The following is a 12,172-nucleotide window of genomic DNA, read 5'->3' as shown; positions in this document are numbered from 1 at the left end:
GGAAACATCTATCAGGTCCGCCAGAGGCTGTTACTGATTTATGTGTACGATGGTCAGATGCTGCTGTTAATGCTTGGCACTACTAAGCCACAAATTATTCAAGGAGTGATTTCTTCAGCACACAACAAGTACCACTAATGATTAGTGATCTTAGGAATGTGCTCTCTGTAGTACAGAAAGGATGTTATTGTAGTGATATAACTGCTTCACGTGACCTGTGGCACGAACTTCTGTGTCTGGTGAATGGAAGACAAAGGAACGCAGGTTTCAATTCATCTTCCATTACATGTTGCAGGATGTCTTGGTGGCTATTGCATCTTACACGCTGTCTTAAAACTGCCTCATCCAAGATACACTTCCATTGACTTTGCTTTCATTGGGGTCTCTCCGTGTGTTGCTAAAAAGGTTTCAAAAGAAGAAAAATAAGTAAGGTACTAAAATCCTCATGTTTAACATTCCCTAAATATATGAGAAGCCACCTCCTGGAAGCTCTGGCACAACTGTGGGCCAAACAAGTAAAAAAATGTGCATCAAAATTTTGCTCTCAAGAACCAAATCTGTTCTGGATTCTTCCATGATTTGGCACAAGTAGTATGGTTGATAGGCACAAGGAAGGAGAGATAAGGCTCCGCATGTTCTGTTGTGAAAAACGCCTTCACCAGCCCTGAGCATAGACTTGGACGTTGTTCAGTTTTCAGCATCTTAATAAGGAACAGTGATGTTAAAACAATTAGTAAACATTATTTAAATAGTTCTTCAGGCAACTCTGTGGACTGAGTGAGACTGACTCCTGAGACTCAATTCCTGCTGTTTCGGTGTGATCAGTGCTGGGCACCACTGGCCAGGAATGCAGTACGTGTTTCACAGAGCTGTTTGGGAGAGGAGGTGGAGAACAGCTTGTTCCTTAAGACACCTTTTACAGTGGAAGCACCGGAGCTGGACACCACCAGGGCACAGGGTTGACTTGCAACAGCCCTTGCACAGCAGAAAGGACGAACCACTGGCAGAGAAGCCAATCTCTGGGAGCTGTGGAGTCCCAACTCCCCTCTTCCTTGCAGTGAGCGTGAGCGTGGTCAGTGGAGGGCTGAGAAGGTTTCGACTCTGAAGCTGAGATAAACGTGAAATGATGCCCTTGTGGTTGCCGCTCCCACCCTTCCCCTCATCCCGCCAACTTTGCTGGGAGGACGCAAGGCTGGGACTGTGGCTGTGTAAGTGCAGACATGACGGTGTTTCATCAGCATCTGGAAAATACATTAATTTTATCTACCACTGAAAGACACGTAATGAGGTGCTCCCTTCCATGATGATGATGATGGTATTACAGGTGATTCTTTGATCCTACCAGTGCTTAGGGTGCTTTGCTCCCCAAAATATGTTTCCTTGACAGCCATAGGGAACTAATTTGGTACAGTGACAGCTACCCAAAGCCTCTCCAAATGTTCTACTTTGCCTTCTTGTTGTGGTTTTAAAACTTGGAAGTTACTTTTTTTTTTTCCCCCAAGTATTTATTCCCCACGGGTGAATTTAGCTTCCTAAAGCAAGCGTCTCCGATTACACGCTGTAAATGTCAAAAGCTAGAAGACAATAACTAGAACTGCCATGTTTTGGGACTCTGTAGCCAGTCCCTTGCTTTTCTAGAGCTGAACTGGCGTTGCGGTGTGGAGACCTACCACGCCAGTTTACCCTCTCCTATTAACAATGGCGATACTCGCGTTCCCGAGGAGTTTTGTCTTTCCAGGCAATTTTGCCTCACTCTACTTTGGGGGGAAAAAAAACCAAAACACAACAAAAAAGTTCTTGGCCAACTCATAAAGGAGGACGGAGGTGGAATAAAGAAATTTAGGGGTTGATTCTCAGGGGCTGCGTTTCGGAGCAGGCCGTCCGGGAGGCGCCGCCCGCCTTCCCCCGCAGCGCCCGGGGCGCGGCTGGGGACGGGGACGGGGCGACACAACCTGCGGAGCCGCAGCCGCCCCCGGGGTCTCCCCTCGCCCGGCCCCGCGGCTCCCCCGGAAGCGGGGCACCCCCCCGCCTCCGCCCCCGGCCGCCGCGGGCTGCACCGCCCACCCGGAAGCGGTTGGGCCGGTTGCAGGGGGCGGTTGGCGGCGCGGGCTGTCTGTCCGTGCGTCTGTCTGTCTGTCTGGCAGGCAGGCAGGCAGGCAGGCGCGTCCCGCCGGCGGCCGCGGGGCGCAGGGCAGAGGCCCGGCCCGGCCGCCCCGCAGCCCGCGATGCCCTCGGAGTGCCGGCCGCGCTGGCCACGCCGCGGGGCATGGTGAGCCCGGGGCGGCCGCTCCCCGCGGGGACACGGCAGGCGGCCTCTCCGCTCCGCCTTAGCCTCATCCTCCTCATCATCCTCCTCCTCCTCCTGCTGCTGCTGCTGCCGCGGGGCAGCGGGGCGCAGAAAGGTGGGTGCTGGGGCGGGCGGGCGAGCAGGGGAAACCCACCGGGGCTCTGTCTCGGGGAGATGGAGCCCACGCCGCTGGGGGCTCCCCCCACCCCGGTGCGTGGCCCCGCGCCCCGAGCCTGCCCACAAAGGGCCAAAGGAGAGTTCCGTTCTTGCAACCCCCTTTTTCTTCCTCCCCGCTCCCCCGTTGTGGGGTGCCCGCCCCGTCGGGGAGCGTGGGGGCTCCATCAGGCATCCCCCCATGTCCCTCCCCAAAGTGCGTGTGTGGGGGCTTCCCGGGCCTGGGCCGCCCCCGAGCTCCGGCCCCAGGGGGAGCCGGGGCGGGAGGGCTTCACCCGGGCCGGGCGCGACCGGAGACACGGGGGGCCGGGCGGGGACCACACTGCTGGCTGCGGAGGTAGGCTGCGGGCACAAGGGCGGTCCGAAGGCGGAGGGTATTGGTGGGGTTTGGCGTCACGAACGAGGTCCCGTTTCTGGGGGGTCGCCACGAGCCGCGGGTGACCCGTGGGTTTTTCCTCCGCAGGCTGTGTATGAAGTGGTGTGAGCCCGGAGGCGGATAAAGGGGAGATTCTGCTCGCTGTGAAAATAAACTTACATGCGCCCAAGAGTATGTAGAAGCGTATATAGGGGTGAGAGTCCAGAATGTGTGTTAGGCAGGGTTTTTTTCGCCCCCCCTTTTTTTTTAATTGTTTAGAGAAATCAGCGAGATTTCTCCTTCTCGGGTGGAATTACTGATTAGGCTTTAGCGTGTTGAAAATTACGAGGCACAGTTTGGTCACTTCATGGCAGAAGATCAGAGGATGCCACAGTAACTGTCACTTTGATCATATGCTTGGGAGAAAGTGGTGGGAGTGAATGTTTTGACAGCATCTTGAAACTCTCGCTTCTGTGAATCCAGGGGCTGAGAAGGGAAATTTTATGGTTTTCAATTCCGCTTGCTTCTTGCACTGGTCTTGCTTTGTGTTGAAAACTCAACTCTGTTTTCACATAACTTTCTCTTTCTGTACATCTCAAAGAGAGATGGGAATATATTTAAATATCACAAATGCTGTATTTAAATGCACAAAGGGAATTGGAAATACATGCACTGTACTGTTAAGCATACATTTTAATTAATTTTTTGAATGGAAGACGGTCAGAGATGTGTCCATGGAGCAAGCTAGTCATATTGATTTACGTTTACGTCTTATTTCCAGCTAACTGCGTTTAATTTTAAGTGTGTTTCTATTGTTGTGTTTTAACCCCAGCCAGCAACTCAGCACCACACAGCTGCTTGCTCACTCCCCCCGCTGGGATGGGAGAGACAATTGGAAGGATAAAAGGGAGAAAAGTTGTGGCTTGAGATAAAGACAGTTTAATAGGTAAAGCAAAAGCTGTGCACACAAGCAAAGCAAACCTAGGAATTCATTCTCTGCTTCCCATTGGCAGGCAGGTATTCAGCCGTCTCCAGGAAAGCAGGGCTCCATCACATGTAATTTGGGAAGACAAACACCATCTCTCCAAACATCCCCCCCTCCCCTTCCTCCCCCAGCTTTATATGCTGAGCATGATGCCATATGGTGTGGGATATCCCTTTGGTCAGTTGGGGTCAGCTGTCCCAGCTGTGCCCCCTCCCAGCTCCTTGTGCACCCCCAGCCTGCTCGCTGGTGGGGTGGGATTAGAGGCAGAAAAGGCCTTGACTCTGCATAAGCACTGCTCAGCAGCAACGAAAACATCCCTGTGTGTTATCACAAATCCAGAGTGTAGCCCTGTACTAGCTACGATGAAGAAAATTAGCTCTATCCCAGCCAACCAACAGACCTATACTTATACAAAGCTAACACTAATAAGTATTTGGCATACCTAGTTTTGTTTTGCTTTAATTTATAATGGAGGAGGAGAAGACCCATTTACTTTCGAGAGGAAACTGGGCTGTTATATCATTGAGTCTTCTGAAGGCTGCTGCTGAGTGAGTCAGGCAGCAGCAAGGTGTTAGTTCATGGTGTAGGAGCATCACGCTCCAAATACCTATGCTGACCTCACACTTGTCTGACCTTTTGGTGAGCAGACTGAGCTTGTTATTCTAGGCGAAAACTGAAATAACTGGGTGGGGAGGGGTGAAGAGTCATAATTTTCCCCTAGATAATATTGAGTCGAATTGGCTGAGTGAGTGGTCAGAGGTGTGCTAGAGGAGGTGGGACCATGCAGCAGGAAGGGGGACTGCCTGGACAGCAGGGTTTTAGGTATGCTGATGACTTTATCTTTCTGTACGCTGAGAAACGGCTGAAGAGCTCCTACCCAGAATTTCAACTTACAGAGTCCCTCTAGTTAAAGTTTGCACAGAAGTCTTGCTTTTGAGCAGGAGGGAGACCTCTTTATTGACAAACTTAATTTTATTTGGTAACAAAAACCAGCTTGTTTTAAGGTTAGAGTCTCTGATGTTGTTGAATACAATGCTCTTCAGTATGAGAAACTGTTGGAGCTTTTAAAAAAAGTTCTGCTTTTGAGGGGCTGTTTCCTTGCCAAAATATTTTCATTTATCATCTTCCAGAGAAGGTTGGGGAGCCCATATCCTGTATCTTTAAATGCTGGCATAGTTCTAATTTGGGTAAGAGTCCCATACAGAAATGAAACTGCTGCCTTGCTCAAGAAGGGTCTGCACAAAGCTGTAAATTAGTGTATTAAATAGATGCACAGGCTTCTAAGGGAATATGTTTATTGCCAATGAAACTACCCAAGGCTTAGGAAATTCCACAGTTAGAGTTGCTTTTAAGCACTTTTTATAAAATACGAGATACTGTGTAGGAACCTAGCCTCGTTCATTATGTTAGGGAGGTTGATCCTCTGTTAATAAGCAACTGTTCATTTTCTTTTTCACTGTTAGCAGCTCTAAGCCTCACATACTACATGGTATTTAAATCTTGTTCTGAAGTTAGTGTTTTCATTTCTCACATGCTTTTCTGTAGAGTACCTCACTAGTATGAACAGATTTAAAAAATAACAGTATGGTTTTAGTCAATGTGAAACTTGTTTTGAATATTGGGTCAAATGTTCTCCTCCTCTTCCCCTTCCAGATAGCTGCAAACTCCAGAATGAAAAAGTGCAGGTACTGCTGTGGTGAATATTATTTTTCACTTAGTAGTCCATGGAAGTATCTTGTGGGATTTGAGTGGGGCTTTTTTCAGTCTATCATACTGAAAAATCATTCAGTGTATGTAATTCAGCATTCTTTGGTCAAGGTCCTGAACTTGGGCCTCTCACTGTCATGGAAAGTACGAGCATTTTGTATGAGGTAGAACACCTTCTGAAACACTGAAAAGGACTCAACAGAAAGTACCCCGTGCTGCGTTTCATAGTCTCACGCTCTGGGGGTTGTCCAGCCGATGGCTGTGCAAGTCAGCTCTTGTGATTTTGAAACAATTCTGTGGTCACTCTAGCTCCTGGTTGCACGGAAATTGATACTTGAAAAGTACTTAAAGCGTTTTAGTTGTTTTTCATGTAATTAAGCAGGTGTGAATGAAAGCAAGCCAGCACCATATAAGCTTCCTGCTCTTTGTGGATTGCATTTTGAGAAACAGTGCTCTTAACAGATGTTCAGCTATTGACATAAATTCAGTATGGCCTGTTTGTTAAGTTTAACCTTTATTTTGGATGTAGAGAGACATTGTAAGCCAGCTAAGAGGGAAACGGTTGCTTAGCTTTCATCAACATAAAAGTTGGGTAATGTCTCAGTTATTTTGAAGATATGAAGATTGTAGGGTCTGTGAAGCAAGAACTTTGTTATCACACATGTAGTTTGGTAGTCATCTGTTGGGATTACTAGTGGATACTGTTCTGCATATCAAACTGGAATAAAGCCTTAAGTTAAAAATAGACTTTAGATTCTGAAGTGGATACCCAAGTGATTTGAAGCATATTTGTTTGCAACTTTTTCTTAAAAAAAAAAATTAACTCTGGCTGCTTGTTTTTGAATATTATTGCCACATTTTGTTCTAAACAAATAACAACCCGTAAGGATGTTATACTCAAACCTTGTTGAATAAAGTACAAGAAAGTGATTCATCACTGTAGCTTAAAAATGTTTGCTTCAACGTAGGAAAGAATTTTTGAATATATGGTGCTGGGTTACCATCATCTGAAAGAACCAGTGACTCCGTGTGCATTGAGCCTAATGAAACGTGTTCCTAAGGCTTTGTGTTCTGCAATTCAACTGCAGTATTCCTGGATCCACTGTGTCTTCCCTGTTCCCCTGCAGTTCCTCTGTGTGCCCTCCCCTTCTCTCCAGAGCATTCCTGGTCTCACCTCTGTTTGTTCACGTGGCAAGGCAGTAAGCAATGGTGCCTTTGACTGTGGCCAGCCCAGTATTGGGCACACGCTGATCCGTCAGCCTAGCCTCTGTCTTTCTGTAGGATCTGGAATAGCTTGTGATAGTTTGGCTGAAACAAACGACTGTAGTGACTGTTGTGCCTTCCTGGCTGCTTACTGTACAGGGGTGTCTCAGTGCCTTTGTCAGTGAAGTTGCTGCATTTTGCTTGCAGTACGCTGAGTTCAGAAGTTCTTGGGACAGGTCGGGGAACTAGAACTAGCTGTGTGATTTTTCAAACTTGTTTCCTTAAACTTTGTTTCAGACTCGGAAATAACTGTCTGTCGCTTTTGGTAACTAAGATAATCTTCCAATTGTGAACTTCAAGCCTGAAAGGATCTAACAATGTCCTCCAACTATAGGTTTGGAAGAGAGGTGGCTTGGTTTGGGGAGAAGGAAGCAGATAAAGAGAAGGTGGCTCTAGCTACATATCCATCAGCTGGGGAAGAGAGAGACAGGCTGTAGCTTTTCCCTAGATGTCCTGGAAGAGATGCTTTCCTTCTGGAACAGGGGACTGACAAGGGTTCCAGCTGCCAAGGTGCACTGCAGGTGTCTGTTCCTGCTGCATATTGCTCCTGGCATGTGAATATAAAGCACTACTGCAAAACTGTCTGCCATACGAGCAATTGTCATGTGTTGCCCTTCATACGAAGTGCCATTTTCTACTCTTGCTAAATTAAATTGGGTGGTGTCTCATTGCCCTTAGTATCCTTTGTCCTTGGCTGGGCTCATCTGGGAGGAAGAGAGTCACAGCCAAACCATATGGAATTATTTTGGTTAAAAAGACGCCCAGCTCTTTGGATGAAAGATTTATTATCCCTCAAATTAACATTAGAATAAGTCTTTTTTGATGGGAAGGGCAGTGCTCTATTGAACTATTTGGTTTTGCTAATAGGACAGTTTTACTTAGGAATGCAGAATGTTTTGAAGAGGCAGTTGTGCAGAAAAAAGGCTCTTGAGCGTTCAGGGATTGGTACCATGTAGGCAGGAGTGCTATGGCAAATCCCCTTCATCCTTGTGCTGAGAAGTATGCAATAATTTTTCAAGACTGGGACTGAAAGTTCCGCCAAGCTTAGCTGACATGTCTGCTGATTCAGGTTTTCTGATGCTCCTTTTCACTTCCCAGCATTGCACCTTGAAGATGGATGTGGTGAGGAGGAGGAGGAGGGGCAGTGCTCTAGAGAACTGTGTGGAGGAATGCTGTTCCTAGGGGGAAGTGAGCTGGTATTGGAAGTATAGGCCTAAAGATGGTGAAAATTCTTTGCTTTTGAAAACAACAATCTTGGCAAAGTTATTTTTCCTCCTCCACTTACTGAGCCTTATTTGAAGTGGTTAAGTGGGTCTGGTGGGCAGAAGGTACACACATGTGTTCTGCAGAGCCATCATTTCTGCCGGGTTGCCTCGCAGTACTCATTCTGTTCAGCCCAGATCATCTTCGAAGCCTGTTGAGGTCCTGCTAGCCTAGTCCACTCCTCTAAAGAAAGCAGGAACCACCATTTTGTGTAAATACTCTTAGAGTTCTCATGCTTGATCCCAGAACATTTTGCATTTTGCTATGAATTTAAGCAGTACAATGCACATTGCTTTTATATATATGTGTGTGTGTGTACGTGGCTATAAAAATCAAGTATCTGAGCTAGTGTTAAAAAGGTAACACAAATGTTCTTTCAGAGGCTTGTATGCTGTTACTGTGTGCATCTCAAGCCAGTGACCTTCTAGCATTTAGTGCCGTCTTTAGGAAAATTATTCTCCTGCTACTGAACAGGGATGTTCAGCTTTCAAGATTTGGGGGAATGTTTTCTTATGTTATTCTCATAAGAGAAAAATAATCCATCTCCCTTTCTGCAGTTCTGCCAGCTGGTTTGTACTCTGGGAAATGATGCATTAGGTTTTTAATGTGATCACTGCTGCTCTGTATAGTTTCAGTCATCAGCTAGTTAAGAGCTGCCTTGAATGCATCAGCTTTGATAGCTCAGGTAATCATCAGTACAAATGCAATCCTTGTTGGAATTGCTGCTTGGCGTATTGGCAAATATTTCTATATTGGTTATTTTATCCATATTTTGAAAGGTTTTAAAATAAGCTATTGCGTGTCACCCCCACCTTTGTAGCTGCACTCTGCTTTGGGGAAGCTGTTAGGATTACCTAGAATTTGTTTTGTAGTCAAAGCGTTTCCCCCTCTGCCTGCATTTTCTGATAAAGAGCTGCTTTTAGATTAATTTATTTAATCAAATATTATGGAACATCCGTGGTCCTTTTTTTAAAATAGTGGTATAATTGAAACCGTTGTCCAAGCATAGACTGTGGATTTGTTACTAAACTGAGGTTAGGGGGGTGGTGAGGGGGAGCGGTAGTAATGTTAATGTAAAAGGCCATGTAGCAACTTGCATTAAAATAGGATCTATAAAATTTTCAGCACTGTTTTTCATACAGAGTGGTGGGTTATTATTTGTGAAGCCTGCTCATTAACGTGGCAAGACTCTGAAATACCAGATTTTGCTAAGCTTCATGCTTTGCCTTCCCTTATTTGAGGCAAACAGCTTGAGCTGTGCTATTCATATTCTGTTTGAGCTTGTTGCTTTCTATTTGGACACGTTTTATGTTATTTGAATTAAAAATTATACTTGATAATGTGGTAGTGATTTGACATTTGGACTACAGAATAGCACTGTTTTGAAAATGGCTTTTGTTTGACGAATTCTTTGTCTAGCGTTTGAAAAAGAAAACAAACCTCCAGCCTTGGATGAGTAAGAAAAGTTTAACCTGTGCTGTTTCTTTTCGGGCATGTCATGTCTTCTGTTTCCCTCCCTGCATGACCACTTAGTTTCCCTTGGTGAAGAGCTGTAAGAGGGTAACATTTCTTTATGGTTGCTAAACTCTTCAAAAGTGAATTTAAGGCAGACAGTCTCACCTGTTTAGCTACTGGTATCTCGGTGATTTCAATCAGTTGGATCTTGGAATTGATACACAGGCACTTGGTACTGCTTATGGCATTTTGACACTTCCTGTTGGCATTTCTTACAAAATCTCTGTAGTTGTCAGTTCTGTTTGGGTTAGATTTTTTTTTCTCTACAAATAACTGGAATAAAAACAATTTGCCATGAGTTATCAGTGTGTAAGGCTTGGACCAGCAAACAGCTGATGGCTGCTGAAGCGCAGTCATTAGTCATCCCCCTGACTTGGTAAGACTAGTTGCACCCTGGAAATCAAGCACATGAGCATTTATCTTTGACAAGAAGTGTCAACTCATACTTCTAAATATTTTGTTGCGAGTTTGATTTGAGTTGACTTCCCCAGATATAAAAGAACTGAAATACATTTACAGTACCAGTGCAATATATAATACTAAGTGCATGAACCATTAGAAGTGCAAGGATTCTAAGCGGCTATTAGTAATAATTTTAATAATGTAAATCCTTTTAAAGAAAAAGGATTCCTGGAACCAGAATATGTAAATGGGAGCTGAATATGTACTTGTCCAATGTACTCGCTTTTATTTTTTGCTAACATGAAAAGGATGTTTTGGCCTGTTCAGTGGTCTCTGTGTACAATAGGTATTCTGTGTTTTTAACTCAGTTAGTCATTATTTTCTTACAATTATTTGCTGATTTTAAGAACCTCTGTTTTTTGTATCTTACTGAAAGTACTAAGTTTTAAGTGTTCGACTGAATGAACTTCTGTCCTATTAACAGAAATTCCATGCATGTTGTTTTTGAGGGGCAACACAATTAAGACGGTTCCAGTTCTGCACCATTGTTACAATAGCATACATAGCTGTTGCATTAGTGAATGTTTTTGTGTAAGCTGAATAAAGTTTATGAACTTAATTGTGTCATTCTTGGCAATAATAGTACTGAATAATAAGGAATTCACCCATATGACGTAAGTGGACTAGGTGTATTTTTTAAGAATAAGTGAATCCATCGTTCTGTAAAATGACCTGAACCTCTCTGCTCCTAATGTATAGACTTGACACTTTTTGAGGGGTAAAGTGTGGAATTTTTTTTGTTTGCTTGTGTGTGTTTCATTCAGTTTTTTGTGTTGTGTGCGGGTTTTTTGGTTTGTTTGTTTTGTTTTTTTTTGTTTAAGAAATATTTCTCCAGTGCTTTCTTTATGCCAAAGTTTGTCTTTCATTGGCAAGACTGTATTACATCAGTTTTATTAATTGTAGTATTAAAATAAAACCAGATATTTCCAGATTTTTTTTTCCCCCTCTTCTGGGTGGATATCTTTGGTTTTTTTAAACATTTTTCATTGTTCAGTAAAAGTTTTAAATAAATATGTTTTAACATTCCTACATTCTTTATGATGCAAAAACTCAATTCAGGTTCAGCAAAATCACTGGAGACTACCTTATTAACCATATTTCAGAGATAATGCATCATTTACATACTGGAAAATGAAAATAAAATCAATGGTCAGATCATCTACATGCTTTATTAAACACTCCCCTCCCCACTTGATAACTTCCCTTGTTAATATCCTCTCTCTAAACCTTCCTTCCAGATTTTAAAGTTCCTTCTGAATTTACTTTTAATTCAAGGCACAGGTTTTGTCATCCAAGATCGGAATAGTGTCCATCAGAACAATAATCCTGCCAGCTGCTGATTTTTGGATCATCAGCCTGGCTGCAATTCGATGTATTGTTCGTGAGGCCACATGGATTTGCTTTTTTACTTCCCCCCCCCGCAGTGGTTCTTCTGACAGAACCATTTCTTCAAACAATACGCGCATTGCCCAGTTGCAGCTTCAGGTATTGGTGGAGGGGGATAGAAACACTGCACTGTGTTAGCAGTTTTGTCATGGTTCTCTTTATACATCTTATTTTTGCACTTCTAGTTTGATATTGAGGTGAAACTGAAGTGGCATATTAATTAGACTTGGCAAGACAAGCAACTTGTATAGCTGCTTGGATGTCAATGTTTTTTGTGGGGTTTCTCTATACAGGAATAAGGCAGGTGAAAGATTCTCAATATCTTGAGTGGAACGATGAATTAGGAAAGCAGTGGAAACAGAAGGGGAATTACAGTGGTGCAATCTTGCTTGGTTACTTCTCAGAGTTAGGAGATTTTGACCCCGAAAGGATAGTTTACTGCAGTGATCTAGCATGTCTGTGGAGTATGTTGTGCACTTATGTTTGCCAGCAAGTCCACAAAGGTTTTCATAGTTGGCAGTTTCATAATGTTGCATTTTAGCAGGACTGTAGCCAGTTAAATCTGTATCTGGTGATTTTAGCTTTGCTTCAGAATGATCAAGGTGTGAGGAAAAACGTATTACCTTGTTCAGTGTGGTGGAAAGAAGCCACTGGTGCTTAATATTTTTCTTTTTTTTTTAAATCTGTGAGTTTTGTGAAACCATGAAGCCCTGAACCACATTACCTGTTAAGTTCTATTTTTATGCAGTTGTATACAGGTGTCAAAATATGTCTT

General features: G+C 44.1%; 1 protein-coding gene across 1 annotated transcript in view; it reads left to right on the top strand.

The window, feature by feature from the left end:
- Positions 1–2,056: 2,056 nt before the first annotated feature.
- Positions 2,057–12,172, top strand: part of DCBLD2 (discoidin, CUB and LCCL domain containing 2) — a 46,566-nt gene continuing 36,450 nt past the window's right edge. The window contains exon 1 of the mRNA XM_075105355.1: positions 2,057–2,402. Coding sequence (XP_074961456.1) covers positions 2,267–2,402 — 136 coding nt within the window. The 5' untranslated portion in view covers positions 2,057–2,266. The remainder of the gene's footprint in view (positions 2,403–12,172) is intronic.

This window comes from Phalacrocorax aristotelis, chromosome 1, assembly GCF_949628215.1.
Source record: "Phalacrocorax aristotelis chromosome 1, bGulAri2.1, whole genome shotgun sequence".
Classification (NCBI taxonomy): Eukaryota; Metazoa; Chordata; class Aves; order Suliformes; family Phalacrocoracidae; genus Phalacrocorax; species Phalacrocorax aristotelis.
This window is presented reverse-complemented; position numbering and strand designations above follow the sequence as displayed.